The following is a 16,520-nucleotide window of genomic DNA, read 5'->3' as shown; positions in this document are numbered from 1 at the left end:
ATTCCCAGGTTGTTCACTGTGAATTCGCATTCTGATGCCCAAGACCAGTACGGTTTTAAACATGGTCGTCTTCTGATGGATAAACTGTCACTTTTGTATTTCTTGTGGGTATCTGTGTCATTGGATTGTTTTTGAACCTAGGTGAGTTAGCATAATATGCTTTTTTAAAACTCGAATCCAACACTGAATGAAATGCGTGGACAGCCTCCCGCCCTTTAGCAGTCAAGTTATATAAAAATATTTCTGTTCGTTTTTTTTTAACTTTTTTTTCACCAGCGCGCCTCTGCGACCAGTCTCGTGAAGGAACTAGCAATTTGTTGAGACAAGCGAGGCTAGCGAATGGAGAATTTATGCATTTTGTTAAAGTTGGGGTTCAGGTACAGCCAGTACTTCTGACAAGTGGCGATCCTCAGAACTAATGCTTTATGTATGCACCTTTCATGAGACCAGTCATTACATGCAGATTAATTCTGAATCTAAGGATGGGTATATTTGAAATATCATATTTGTATAATTATATAATACTAACGATCACCTTTTTAAAAATATTTGGGCGGGACTGAGAAATATTTAGAATATTGAAAATTGATGCGTTTTTGGACATTAATTTGTTTTTACCAATCATAGGGAAAATACTTTTTATGAAAACCTATCGTTGGCAACAGTACTGTACGCACAATGCCTCTATATACATATTAAATACTCCCAATCTGAAACGGTTACTCACCCTAAAATATGCGGGATTATACTGAACTCTAATTAAGAACTCTAATTAAAAGCTAATTAACTCCGTACCCCGAGGCTTAAAGCCTCCGTCGCAGGAGAATCAAAACATACAAAAAATCAAACAAATACATTACAAAGCACTCAAAAGGCCTTCACGAGAAGCCTCGCCACTGGTCATCGTCGAGTTTATAATAAAGTCATCCATGGGAAGGAGATCCCTCCCCCCTCGTTCCCTACCCCCGCCTTGACTGCGTCGAAATTGACTGAGAACACGGAATGGGCCAGCCGTCTCCAAAAACGCGACCAATGAAGGGGAGATATCCATGGTGCAAATGCACCCAGTGAGGGTACCCTCCATCGAATGACCCTCACATTATGTGTCTAGACAAAAGAGCAACATTAGGCCCCTCATAGGGGAATCCGTTTTAAAAAGTCGGATGACGTTATTTATTAAAATCGTCATGGACCGATTAAAAAGTTATAGATTTTGATATCATTTAACACAGATGAGGTGCTGCGGATACCGAGAGTAAAAGATCATCTAGAATGATGGTGTCATTTCGAAAATCTGCAAATAAGTTAACTCTGGATCTAGCTAAATATATCCCCAGAGACGGCAACGGGTTACCAAATGTGAAAATCGGTCACACAACTGACTGACATTTTCCGATGTTTTTTAATTTAATATCATTATAATAGAGAAAAGCACAAAATAATGTCACTGCGGAAATCGCGGAGTTCGTTATTCAAGCAAGCCGCCCAGCAACATCCAACTAATACAATAGGAGCGATAGCCTTTTCCCAGGAGCCGATGTAAATTGTCAGAATTCGGTATTTAGTGCACCATAAGATGCTGTGGTATTGCTTTCACATCAGCTTAGAAACGTGATTTCCTGTAGTAGCTTTATCATATCTGGTTGTGATGTTGTGGATTAATTGATGGATTGAGACGACTTCCGGATATCAAATTAAGAAGAACTGAAAATCCTGAATTATCTGGGAATGCATCTTGTCAAACAGAACAGTCTATTGTTGCTTAGAGGTGGAAAACCTGATCGTGGAAGATGTTAAAACTGTGAAACTGTGAAACCTGTCTGATACTAATCCTCTAAAATCATCTTTATTCAGGATACAAGATGGCGAATGTCATTCTGATACTGACAGTTGCAGTCCTTGGGGTGATAAGATGTGTAGATTCCAACTGTACGTAAGTCTTTGAACTGATATATTAATGTTAAGGGACAAGATTGTTTAATTTATTGCTAGACAATCTCGTACCAATGGGTACAATCTGACCGGGGCTGTGGAAATTGAAATCCCGTGAAACATAAGATTTTCACTTCCCTTTCAATTATCAAAAAAATCACACCGAAAATTCGAAAATTGTTTAGCAATGATGGTCCCTGATGGACGAAGGAGGAAGGATATGACTATATGATCTATTGTATTCTATAGAGGTTCTTCACGTGACGTCACGACGTGACGTTTTGACGGCCACCTACCAATGCATAATATCTTTTACGTCGTGACCACGACGTATGACGGCCAATATAGCAGAGCAAAACAATTGGAGAACTATGGGCGGTCATTTCCGCATTAAATGATGTCCTAAAACGCGTCTTTATAACTGGCGACTCGTGTGTGTGTGTAGAGCAACCCGTGCGTACAGAGCAAAACGCGCGTATCTAACTCGCGACCCCTACAAAGAACATAACGCGAATGTATAACTACTGTTGCATAAACGTGCCGTCGGATAACTAGTGTCGGATAACTAGTGTCGGATAAGTGCTGTCGGATAACAGCTGTCGCATATAAGGTTCCTCAGCCTCCCGCATCGCGGCGCTAGTTATTATTACTTTTGTTCTAAGCGACGTAATCCCGAGTTTGAGTGGCAGAAGAGAACATCGGCTACTAATCAAGATCCACATGTGCTCCAGCGGGCAGCACGCATGCTGCAAGACGTTGTGAATTTGTTGGGCAGGCCTACCCAGGACCAGGTCCCTCTTGATAATCGGGTTGATAATATTGCAGCATCTGCTAAGTGCAAAAGCAAGGCCATTTGAAGTGCGCCTGCTACATTACAGTTACCAATTGGTAAATCGTATGTCGCCTAGAGCAAAATCAATAATCATCAAGACACAAGAGCGCCGCGATGCGGGAGGCTGAGGAGCCTTATATGCGACAGCAGTTATCCGACAGCCCTTATCCAACACTAGTTATCCGACACTAGTTATCCGACGGCACGTTTATGCGACAGTAGTTATACATTCGCGTTATGTTCTTTGTAGGGGTCGCGAGTTAGATACGCGCGTTTTGCTCTGTACGCACGGGTTGCTCTACACACACACACGAGTCGCCAGTTATAAAGACGCGTTTTAGGACATCATTTAATGCGGAAATAACCGCCCATACATTACCACCAGGGCTGTGCTGCTGTGATGAATACATATGTAAGGTACTTCTTCTGATTGGTGGTCACCAAAGCACATTAGGAACGCCCACCTATACATACAATAGCTTTTTGACAACGTGCGTTGGTTAACTGTCAATGAAGGGAAATCGATGTTACCGATGTTACCGAATAGGCCTTGTTATAGACAAGCGGTCAATTATTGATAAAAGCCTGGTTGGCTCGTATTAACCAAATTAAGTGTCTTTTTATTATCTAAGCAGTTACTATGCAAAAGAAACCGGTCCATTGTTGGACTGTGGCTGAGTAACAGTAACAAGTTATGACTATGATATGGGTCTAGTTTTAGCGCGGTTATTAGTACAGTGTTGTCGAAGTGAACGAACAGTCATGTGTGATAGAGTGCTTGTTGGCATGGAGGAGATGGCCCTTCTCCGGGAAGGGTACCAGCGACATAGAAATAATTATGTTCGCATTCTAGGCCACATCCGGCAAAATGTCAACCGTTTGCCGAAAGGCACAAGGGCATTATACGCTAGTTGAACCGCAAAACAACTCCGACAAAGGATAAGAGAATTATTGCAAGAGAAATTGCTGAGTTAGTACATGTATCGTATACCCCCCTCCACAAACGCACCCGCACCCCACACAACAGTAGCACAGTAACAAAGGGGCCACTTCCATATACCGATTTTTCAAGGGGAGCACAACTCATTCCACAATTGTCGATAATGATCTGAGTGCTGATACAATATTTGTGGACATGGCCACTGTAGAACAGGTGGGGATCCTCAGTCTCTGGGATCTTGATTGCGTGTACCGTTCCATCTATCGCCCCAACAGCATCTGGAATAGTATCCCAGTTGCCCCGCAGTTGTTCCCATTCTCCATCGGTCGGCCATGTTATACCGTCTTGAAAATAAGTCCACAAAACATCTGCCATAAAATAAAGTTCCCTGCAAACAGATTGCTTGCTGATATCAAACATTGCACTCATCGCAACAATGTCCGGATAGTTCTTGATCCAATAGCAAAAAAGTAGTAAACGGTTCTCCACCGACAGCAAATGATCTCGGTACCGTCCTGGCCTGTTTTCCAGAAGGGGCGTAATGTCCTCTACGAGGTGCTGGAAAGAGGTCACTGTCTCACCTGATAGATACCAAAAGTCCATCTGGTGGTTTCTAATCCTGGTAAAGACGTCGTTACCACCGTATGGACCATTTGGTTGATTGGTGAGAACTTCATCAAGTCTTGGAGGCAACGGAGGGGAACGCACTTCGAAATTATGAAATGCTGGTGTAAGCAAAACTGGTGGCGGTGGTATGGGCGGCGGAGCAGCGAACTAAAACATCCTAATTCTCTCCGTGGTGAAAGTAGCGTGAGGCCAAGCGACTGCTGGCCAACACAAACCATGGCAATTAAATGTTATCAATAATCAATTCAATTTCGGACAAAGGAATGATATTTTATTGACCATTTTCAATGCGTGTTTAATCATGTCACCGCAGGGATAAGGCTAGACGCATAATAAAGGAAAACTACATGAACCCATATGGGCGGTCTATTGCCATTGAATGCAATTATCCAGCGCAAAGATCATTGTTACATGGCCGGCCTCCATTCAGAACTTGGAACGCAAACGTACTCCACGTGACATGTGAAGGCCTATTAGATTAACCCTACTACGCGTCCATGGACGTTGATTTTGGTTCCCGTCCGTCCCTTACGTTCTGTTATGAGACAGACCTAATAACAGAACGTAAGGGACGGACGGGAACCAAAATCAACGTCCATGGACGCGTAGTAAATAGGTCTGTCTCATAACAGAACGTTAGGGACGGACGGGAACCAAAATCAACGTCCATGGACGCGTAGTAGGATTAATCTAATAGGCCTTCACATGTCACGTGGAGTACGTTTGCGTTCCAAGTGCTGAATGGAGGCCGGCCATATAACAATGATCTTTGCACTGAATAATTGCATTCAATGGCAATAGACCGCCCATATGGGAAGGTTCATGTAATTTTCCTTTATTATGCGTCTAGCCTTATCCCTGTGGTGACATGATTAGACACGCATTGAAAATGGTCAATAAAATATCATTCCTTTGTCCGAAATTGAATTGATTATTGATAACATTTAATTGCCATGGTTTGTGTTGGCCAGCAGTCGCTTGGAGAATTAGGATGTTTTTGTTCGCTGCTCCGCCGCCCATACCACCGCCACCAGTTTTGCTTACACCAGCATTTCATAATTTAGAAGTGCGTCCGCCTCCGTTGCCTCCAAGACTTGATGAAGTTCTCACCAATCAACCAAATGGTCCATACGGTGGTAACGACGTCTTTACCAGGATAAGAAACCACCAGATGGACTTTTGGTATCTATCAGGTGAGACAGTGGCCTCTTTCCAGCACCTCGTAGAGGACATTACGCCCCTTCTGGAAAATAGGCCAGGACGGTACCGAGATCATTTGCTGTCGGTGGAGAACCGTTTACTCCTTTTTTTCTATTGGATCAAGAAATATCCAGACATTGTTTCGATGAGTGCAATGTTTGATATCAGCAAGCAATCTGTTTGCAGGGAACTTTATTTTATGACAGATGTTTTGTGGACTTATTTTCAAGACGGTATAACATGGCCGACCGATGAAGAGTGGGAACAACTGCGGGGCAACTGGGATACTATTCCAGATGCTGTTGGGGCGATATATGGAACGATACACGCAATCGAGATCCCAAAGACTGAGGATCCCCACCTTATCATAGTCATAACTTGTTACTGTTACTCAGCCACAGTCCAACAATGAACCGCTTTCTTTTGCATAGTAACTACTTAGATAAAAAAGACACTCAATTTGGTTAATACGAGCCAACCAGGCTTTTATCAATAATTGACCGCTTGTCTATAACAAGGCCTATTCGGTAACATCGGTAACATCGATTTCCCTTCATTGTCAGTTAACCAACGCACGTTGTCAAAAAGCTATTGTATGTATAGGTGGGCGTTCCTAATGTGCTTTGGTGACCACCAATCAAAAGAAGGACCTTACATATGTATTCATCACAGCAGCGCAGCCATGGTGGTAATGCTCGTGTAACCAATAGCATCAAAGTTAACAAGTATGGTACGTTGAATTAGGTACTTCTTAGGTTCCCGTCTGTCCCTAACGTTCTATTATGAGACAGACCTAGTAGGTCTGTCTCATAACAGAACGTAAGGGACGGACGGGAACCAAAATCAACGTCCATGGACGCGTAGTAGGATTAATCTAATAGGCCTTCACATGTCACGTGGAGTACGTTTGCGTTCCAAGTTCTGAATGGAGGCCGGCCATATAACAATGATCTTTGCACTGAATAATTGCATTCAATGGCAATAGACCGCCCATATGGGAAGGTTCATGTAATTTCCTTTATTATGCGTCTAGCCTTATCCCTGTGGTGACATGATTAGACACGCATTGAAAATGGTCAATAAAATATCATTCCTTTGTCCGAAATTGAATTGATTATTGATAACATTTAATTGCCATGGTTTGTGTTGGCCAGCAGTCGCTTGGCCTCACGCTACTTTCACCATGGATAGAATTAGGATGTTTTTGTTCGCTGCTCCGCCGCCCATACCACCGCCACCAGTTTTGCTTACACCAGCATTTCATAATTTAGAAGTGCGTCCGCCTCCGTTGCCTCCAAGACTTGATGAAGTTCTCACCAATCAACCAAATGGTCCATACGGTGGTAACGACGTCTTTACCAGGATTAGAAACCACCAGATGGACTTTTGGTATCTAGCAGGTGAGACAGTGGCCTCTTTCCAGCACCTCGTAGAGGACATTACGCCCCTTCTGAAAAACAGGCCAGGACGGTACCGAGATCATTTGCTGTCGGTGGAGAACCGTTTACTCCTTTTTTTCTATTGGATCAAGAAATATCCGGACATTGTTGCGATGAGTGCAATGTTTGATATCAGCAAGCAATCTGTTTGCAGGGAACTTTATTTTATGACAGATGTTTTGTCTACCACAGCTATGCAGGCTGCACTCCACTTATTTTCAAGACGGTATAACATGGCCGACCGATGAAGAGTGGGAACAACTGCGGGGCAACTGGGATACTATTCCAGATGCTGTTGGGGCGATAGATGGAACGGAACATGCAATCGAGATCCCAGAAACTGAGGATCCCCACCTGTTCTACAGTGGCCATGTCCACACTTGTATCAGCACTCAGGTCATTATCGACAATTGTGGAATGAGTTGTGCTCCCCTTGAAAAATCGGTATATGGAAGTGGCCCCTTTGTTACTGTGCTATTGTTGTGTGGGGTGCGGGTGCGTTTGTGGAGGGGGGGGTATACGATACATGTACTAACTCAGCAATTTCTCTTGCAACGACTTCTCTTATCCTTTGTCGGAGTTGTTTTGCGGTTCGCTTAGCGTATAATGCCCTTGTGCGTTTCGGCAAACAGTTGACATTTTGCCGGATGTGGCCTAGAATGCGAACATAATTATTTCTATGTCGCTGGTACCCTTCCCGGAGAAGGGCCATCTCCTCCATGCCAACAAGCACTCTATCACACATGACTGTTCGTTCACTTCGACAACACTGTACTAAAAACCGCGCTAAAACTAGACCCATATCATAGTCATAACTTGTTACTGTTACTCAGCCACAGTCCAACAATGGGCCGGTTTCTTTTGCATAGTAACTGCTTAGATAATAAAAAGACACTCAATTTGGTTAATACGAGCCAACCAGGCTTTTATCAATAATTGACCGCTTGTCTATAACAAGGCCTATTCGGTAACATCGGTAACATCGATTTCCCTTCATTGACAGTTAACCAACGCACGTTGTCAAAAAGCTATTGTATGTATAGGTGGGCGTTCCTAATGTGCTTTGGTGACCACCAATCAGAAGAAGGACATTACATATGTATTCATCACAGCAGCGCAGCCCTGGTGGTAATGCTCGTGTAACCAATAGCATCAAAGTTAACAAGCATGGTACGTTGAATTAGGTACTTCTTAGGTTCCCGTCTGTCCCTAACGTTCTATAATGAGACAGACCTAGTACGACGGTGGTTATGATTGGCCGTACCGTCACGGTGCGAATTATACATTCAGCAGTGATTGGTCGTACCGCGACGGGGCGAATTACTGCACAGTAAAAAATAGATCACACCGTTACGGTGAGAGAAAGGTACTGTACCGTGATATTGCGAATAATACGGAGTGAATAAATAGATCGCACCGTGGTGACATGGGTGATGGTGGGTAAGGAAAGTAGGCCTAATTCATGATTTAGGTGGTGTTTGTTTGTGACGAGTGTTGGAAGTGCCTTTACTCCTGGCTCCGGGTGTGGGTAGGGTCCTTGACTTCCAGCCAGGCCAGCCGGCCCTGTCAGAAGCAGCATCACACAAGATGTTATAGCCAAAGGAGCCAGGGCATGCATATGGGGGGGGGGGGGGGGTTCATGTCAATGTGGGTGGTCTAAGTTCGTTTAGCTTTCTCCTCCAAGGGTTGACGGGGGGGGGGGGGGTGCATGTGCATGTTCGTTTCGGTCTTCGCCACACCCACACCCTATCATCCCCTCTACAGAACATTATATGCAATAGGGCCTAGCTTGTACAGGAGACAAAGCGATTTGGTAAGGGCGGGTGATCCGGGTCATTTGTAAGAAGCGCTCTCATTGGTTGTTTCTGCCGGTGCGAATAAGACCGGAAACAATGGCCCCACGCACCATGGCGGTTCGAATAGCCAGTTCCATTGTTAAAATAAAGGCTTCCCTTGTAAAAGAAATGGGAATTCTTGTATCCATATTTATTAGCAGGCTCTTTGAAAGAATGGTGAAACAGTCCTCCGGGTAGGCCTAGTGACCGGCTAGTGACATCAGGGGTAGGGCTATACGGACCTTACCAAGCCTAGGTCACTATAGCCGGTCACTAGGCCTACCCGGAGGACGTTTGGGTTTTTCCAAAATATGGAATATTAAAACGGATCTGCGACTAATTCCTAAGAATTATTTTGTATATATGTTGCTCTGATTAAGCTTGGTAGATAGGACAAACATGCACTCGGGAATCACAAAAAAATGTGTCCGCTTAGAACTGGTGACATCACGAAAATATCTCTACATCCCGATGTGTACATGAAAATGTACGAAATCGCTCACCGTGAAGGATTTGGTTCTCATTTTTCATCTCCAAACCCGGCTAAAACCTTCGGTCATAAATCTTCTTATACATTTCTTGTCATGCTTAAGATATGTACTGATAAGTGCCAGTCGGTACTGCATGATGTTGTCAATCTTCTCTGTATCACCCTGTATGATCACACCGCTCCGTAGTTCAAATAGGCCCCGTGTGGTGGCGTAGTAAGCGGAGCGCTGATTGGTGCATATTGTGGGTGTGTGGTGGGCGTGTCGTGACGTGCATGCCCATATTTGGGAGATCAGTAATGTACACTGGAGGCGAGGTATGACTGGGTTGTTCTAAAATATAGATTGTTGAATCGGAAATGCGACTGATTTCTAAACTACCGTCAAATTCCGATCTGATCATGTAAAAATAAGCTCCAAATATTGATTCGTAACCACCTTAGGTTCCAATGGCATTATTTCATGTTTCTATGCATTTTTAGGACTGATTCCATGGTTTAGCACAGGTTGCATGGTTTCACTGATTCCAAGTTTTATCAACTACCCTTTCTTAATCATATTTTGGGAATGTCCTCATCTGCTAGTGATTTCATTTACAGATCAGATGGGTGCTCAGAGCTAGAAATAGAATGGCATGCTATAGTTATAACGCTTGGCGTGCACGCTGTATTAACATTCTGTAATTGTTTGCATTCTGCAAATTTCAGGTCATTGCATATCATCTTACAGCGTGTTCGCGCGATTGCAATATTTGATACAAGACGTTACTCTACACCAAGTTGGATGCATTATCTTTGCATATACTGGATATCCTCACCTCCAAGACACAGCCAGGTTTTAGCACAGTGTACATTGAGAGGTACAATGGGTGAAGGGTTTATGCAGGGCGTATTAAAGCACCGGCCCGGCCCGCGATTTGCATGCGAATATAGCCAGTTGACCAGCCCCGATCAATAGAGAGGAAATGGATCGACCACAGAGTAATAAAGGGTAACACTTAGCGTTCCCTTTGTAGTGGTGAAGAGACACGTGTGCCCCAAGGATTATACGGGGTGTTTCAAAAACTACTACACTCAAAAGACCTTGACGAATATTCTTGACGAGAAATTTTATTAATACAACACAATGGAAAGAAAAACTCTGGTATTGTTGTTCTTTAGGTTTGCGCGCTGGACAGTATAAGTAGCATACATGACAAAGGAACACCCCTCCAAAAATGGAGAAAAATCCTAGTTATTATTTCAAATGTCACTGATCTTGCTCCATCACTGGAAGATATTCAAGCCCATCACCCTCCTCGTCATCGTTGGCTTCTACTTCATGTCCTCCGTTACCATCGTCATCTTCATCATTGCCAACACCAAACCGGCGGCGCGAAATCCGCTGATTACGACATTCGGGGGAACTTCACTCCATGCTGCCCCAATCAATCGTGCAACATCAAGGTGGCTAATGGGCGGGCAGCCTCCTTCCATGCGCGCCAATTGGAACGGAGCTTACTTTTAAAACTTCCCACGACAGTCAAATCGAGAGGCTGTAAAAGCGGAGTACATTTGGGAGGTATCAGTTCAATGATACCACCTATCTCAACCACTCGCATGGCGACATCATCATTCAGGTGTACGCGTGCCCTGTCCCACAGATGGATATACGGTACGTCAGCCCCAACAAATGGTATTACAATCTCCTCGATGAGATCCAGCAAGACTTGAGTCCTGACCCAACCAGTTTCGGTGTGAGCGATATGGACATTTGGCGGTGGATTAGCTCTTAACTCTTCCCTTGCAGCAATTGTTGGTGTTTTAAAGGTAATGTGGCATGGCATCTTCCTTCCGTTGCTGGTTATGCCAAGGGTTGCTTGTCATCCTTGGTTTTCCGTCGGCATGTAATGCCGTGTCTTTTAAGGAAACCTAAACGCCATCCGTTAGATGCGGTGAAGTCGGAAAGTGTCGGCTGCTCACGCAAAATAACCGCTTGACGGTCCATCCCAAGGTCATCCCACCACTCTGTGTACAACCGTAATGCCTCGTGGGATATCTGTCGTCCTGCGATGGGCATACCTAGACCACGTTGCATCATAAACCAGTCGTACAAATTTCTTTCCATCTCCGGAAATGGTCCTGAAAATACAGAAGGCAAAAGGCATGAATTAAGCGGTGTCGCATCGCAATTTTCAATGCTAAAGGTTTCAACACCTCAAGCAAAATTGAAGAAACATTATAGCAAAAATCGGTAAGGAATTACACTAACCTATTCCTCTCTCAAAGCACGCTTGCTCAGTTCCTCTTTTCTTTGAGTCCTCTTGATGCTGGAGGATAACCCCCTCATCGTTTAACCAACCAAAGAACGTATACCGTGATAAGTTGTTGTCTTTTGCAAATGCAGAAGCTGAAACATTTTCATTATTTGCCTGGAGGAGTCTAAAATTTGTGAGCAGTTTGACCTTTTCATTTAATGAATAGTGCCGACGGCGTTTAGGGGCAGGCTGCGGCTCCATAACTTCTTCCCCCATCCTTTGCTCGGTTCGTGGCAATGCTCGGTTCGTGATAATGCATGTAGTCCTCGGTACGGAGGATCTTCATTTCCCAATGACAATGACAATTTGTGTTCATCCCAATACTTTGCTTTAAAAGGGTTAATAATGAAGGTCGTGTCGTCCATGCCCATTGAATTACAGAACGGGATTCCACTTCATTGGCGTGATGCAATCGATCTTCAAGCCACGAAAACCAATCTTTAATAGAGTGAATGCTCAACATGATTAGGCCTAGTTGATTTCCGATGACCCATCAATCAAAGGAATGGGTGTTTCTAATACCAGCTAGATACATGTAGGCCTCCTATCGTGGGCCTTTTTTAATGTACAGAAGTACATCCCGAGCATTATGTGTCTTGGAGGTGAGGATATCCAGTATAAAGATCGTCATACAGAATAGAGAGGATATAAAGAGATCTCGTTCCACTATCGTATCAATGACTTATTTCATGTAAAGAAAACGTACCCTAATTCACCGCCAGCGTTATTTTTTTCCCATTGTAATTACGTCAAACAGGACCTTCTTTGAAAGCATACAATGCGGGTTGGACAATTGGTTTGATATACCAGTTTCGGATGGCCATGGCGATTTAGCGGATCCTGCGGATTCTGCGGAACTTGCGGAATCTGGTCTGCAGCGGATTTTCTATGTTATGGGTATCCGGTCGTTTCGCTCCCTGATGTTTTCGCCCCAGCCTTAGCCTAATACTATTAGGCCCCACGTGGAGGCGCTGAAGGTGGCCGCTGCCGTGATGTAATGTAATCAAGCTAAATCAAGAGAGTGTCTGAGAGTCACTCTACCCAAAAATTAGTCGTTTCACCTCCTGGGACTTGGGGTGGTTTTAAGGATCGTTGCCAGGATCTCGGGCTTGTCACCTGTCATCGCATGATCTTGCTGGCTGTTTGGTCATCAAGAGTGGGATGATTGACTCGGGTGGACGTTCTTTGCAAGAAATTTTTTTAATTTATTATCATGAGAGTGGGAAATTCTCTGTTTAAACTGATTTGTCATCTGGGAGTCCTGGACATCATCAGTCATCATGTGACGTGAATATCTTAACTTATGATGGATCATCAAGGCAATCGTATGTTGCTCGTGCACAATTTTGCGAAGTTGTAAAATAAAGAGAGACGTGTCAACCAGGCCAGTGTAGAAGTTTAAAATGTCCCCTGGAAAAAGTGTCCGTCCCTATTGTATTCTGCACGATATTAGCAAATTAACGAATGCGCGAAAATGACGTGTGTTTTTCGGGTGCGTAACGACTTACACGATTACGGGCCAACTCGGCCTATTTCCAACTCGGCCTGGGATATAGATCACGGCCAATGTGGAAATTGTCCGATAATAGAATGCAGACATTTTTTTCATGCATGTTGGGGTTTTTCCGAAATGCTTGATAATCTTAGCGGTTTAGACAATTTAACAGTGAGTTATGGAATATTACAAATATTTATTATAAGGATAATTTATCATAATATCGATATTTTCGTGCTGTTTTTATGCTGATTCCGCCGGTTCCGCAGAATCCGCAGAATCCGCAGGATCCGCTAAATCGCCCTGGCCGTTTCGGATCACAATAAACTTGGAAGAATCATTTGCCCAAAAGTGATGTCCTTTCATCACGTTCATCTTCAATTTTGTCTACCGCGAAAGATTAAGACAGATCTATCGTCGTTGAGATTCTTTGCAATTTCAAGTCAAGGCCATTTCTCAAGTATTTGTCTGGATAAGATGATTTTGGGACGAGATTTTAGGTCCCGGCTCAGCGAATTGCGTATCAACGCAGGGCCAAGGTCACGTGGCACAAATAGCGATTGCGTTAGTTATAATGTTAGCGGAACGATCTCTCATCGTCTCTAATGATTGACGATTTTGGTATTCCACAGGAATCTGACCGGGCTTCATAACGATTTCTTCTATTTTTGCGCGTAACATTTTACGCCGGAGTCCTGCAGCAAGAATGGTGCGTGTGACCATGTAAAACACTGAAAGAAAAAAATGTGTTTTGGTTATCAGTGGCGTTTACGTGAGGATCTATGAAACAGTCTATTAAGCCTTGAAACGCATTGTTTGACTTTTCAGATGTTTTTTCCCCGAGCAGCGGCTGCATGGTTCTTTACAAAAACGAGCATGCTTACGGAGCTGGCAAGCTACAGAAGTGTACGTCACCTAACATATGGAACACTTGGACGTCTGCAGAGTGCAGGGACCTTTGCTCGCGGACGAAAGACTGTCTTGCTGTCGATTATGTTGGCCAGGACGAGGCGTGTTTTATGCATACACGAACTTTTACTCGTACAAAAGCCTCTACTGGGTACTCTCAACCTGATACTGTGGCCCAGTATGCCAAGGACCCGGCCAAGAATTGCGGTGAGTAGACAGGCCTCATACCTCCATATTCTGCTGTGAAGAATCAACAGATGGTAATCCAGAAGTATTAAGGTAGCAGGAAGGGGTGGGCGTTTGTGGTTTCTGAGTGTGAGGGGGTATAGTGATGTCTGTTGACTGTGCTTTAAGAGAGACTAGGCATGAGCCAGTCTCTCTTAAAGCAGTCTCTCTTAAAGCACAGTCAACAGACATGTGGCTTCAGTATTAGGTCTTTCGTTGTAGCAATGCGAACATGTAAGCAATTTTGGTTAGGTCCGTCATAACATAGAGGTGAGTAGACAGGCTTCATACCTTCATATTCTGCTGTGATGAATCAACAGTTGGTAGTCCAGGTCCGCCAAGGGTACTGCGTCATTTCTTTTTTTCTGCAGATTGAGGTCAAGTAGTTGAACGGAGGCAGCATGTAGAGGGTAGACCTCCTTTAAGGCTGCATGGGGTCTGGTCATGCAACTTTCCTTGCGAGCTTAAAATAAAACGATCTACAACATATTGATTACAAAAGGTCACATATTATTTATTTTTGCGGTATGTTTTACTTCCAACCTTTATCTTCCAATTCTGCATTAAAAAACATTGCCCAATTACATTAGAGTAAATGAGTTATTAATTTGAGATCATAATTTGAGTAGTGAACGATCCCGCACAATTTAGGATACGGCATATCCGTTTCAAAGTAAGACTACAATATCGAGGCATGGTGCGTGCAGGTGCCAGTGATCGTTTTTCATGAAAACTCATTCCACTTAATTGGTGTAAACAAACTAATGCCCCCCAAAAAACCTCGATTTACCATTTTTTAAATCTTTCACATTTCCGCCCAAATACAAACACATTGCAATTGTAAGCATCTGGAATGCACATACAGATGGCAATTTTATACATAAGTATTTTTCAAATATATCCATCCATAAACTTCAATTTTACAATTCGCTTATTATATCAGCGAATTGTAGACCATATCCTAGAAAAAGGGGCCTAATTTGTCAATAATAATCATTTCCAAATACCCGGGATACCTACACAACAGTAGAATAACCATGCCGTCCCAAGCTTCGCGCGATATGGACCATTTTGGGAAAACTCAATGAGGAAGGTATGCTCATTAGCCTAATCTATTATTAGCCCCTGCTCGAGGTAATCTTGCGCAGTGTTGCTTCTGCCCACATACATCGTGCTGGAAAACGTCTCGTACAAAGAAAGTCTGGCATGCGCCAGACTAATAAGTAAAGAACCTCTGGCTGCGCGAGACTACTGCGATAATAATGACCATTGCAGAGACTCTGTAACGTAGGCATGTATTTTTTACATGTAAAAATGCTCTCAAAAGACGATATGGAATGATTATTTATTAAACTTTTCTGAACTATATACCTTCTTATTATCACTTTACATAAATAGGTCGGCGTTAGGTCGCGTGGTTTTCTTTCCTCGTGACAATATACAGCAAAACAGTTACAACCCCACAATGGCGCTGTAAGTCCATGATAAGGCCACGGTGACCCATTATAAATGTTTCGCCAGCTTCGTTATTTTGCCGCGTAGCGGCAAAATAAAAAAATGGTCTAAATAATAAAAATGGTCTAAATAGAAAACTTGACGGACAAATCTGAAAAAAAACGCGCGCTGAACGCTACTTACAATAATTTTGCTTCATTCCGGACGCCGACGACAGTTTGTGGTCACCAAATCACCAGTGACTCAGCAGAACAACGGCCTCTGGATGCAAACGATTTAGAGAGATGATAGGCCAGTACTGAACGGGGTAGGTCAACATCCCCTTCAAGCAGTTACGTTTGCTAACTACAGTACATGTATTACTAGTCGTCTCTCTGGCTGCAGTTGCTTCTTTGGTCTTGTGCTGTCCAAATTTAGAGATTCTAAAAAGTTAACACTAAGCAATGAATATCATATTAAAATGCGTTCTCTTAATAAACACATGGTTATTTATTTATGATAACATACAATACTGCAGGTGAATACTGAATACAAACGGTTGAAGTTTCCTCAGACAATACAGGTTATCCTTGCCAATAACGTCTTCTGTACCTTCTTGTACAACTGAAGATGTACATTTTGTACCATACAATTTATTAGGCCCACAAAGGGGGTATCACCAGGCATGGGTGTGAATACTCAAGAAATCTTTGTAGTAAACTCCGCCCTCCAGGCCTTGTCTTTCCCATTTACATAGGATTATTCAAGAACCACTATTCATTCCTATCTAGTATGAGGGAAGTCAATTTCGCATTTATTTGGTTACTGCTCATCTTCAATCATTTGTAAGGGATCATTTGACTAATAT

The 16,520-nt window shown here is 43.3% G+C and overlaps 1 protein-coding gene across 2 annotated transcripts in view; it reads left to right on the top strand.

The window, feature by feature from the left end:
- The first annotated feature begins 17 nt into the window (after nt 1–17).
- LOC135497317 (uncharacterized) overlaps nt 18–16,520 on the top strand; it is a 78,675-nt gene continuing 62,172 nt past the window's right edge. The window contains exons 1-3 of one of the 2 annotated variants that reach the window (XM_064787123.1): nt 18–141; nt 1,855–1,929; nt 13,913–14,200. In XM_064787123.1, coding sequence (XP_064643193.1) covers nt 1,863–1,929; nt 13,913–14,200 — 355 coding nt within the window. In that variant the 5' untranslated portion in view covers nt 18–141; nt 1,855–1,862. Of the gene's footprint in view, nt 142–1,854; nt 1,934–13,912; nt 14,201–16,520 lie in introns of those variants that run through there. The other variant, XM_064787124.1, reaches the window with a different exon arrangement.

Source organism: Lineus longissimus, chromosome 12, assembly GCF_910592395.1.
Source record: "Lineus longissimus chromosome 12, tnLinLong1.2, whole genome shotgun sequence".
Lineage (NCBI taxonomy): Eukaryota > Metazoa > Nemertea > Pilidiophora > Heteronemertea > Lineidae > Lineus > Lineus longissimus.
This window is presented reverse-complemented; position numbering and strand designations above follow the sequence as displayed.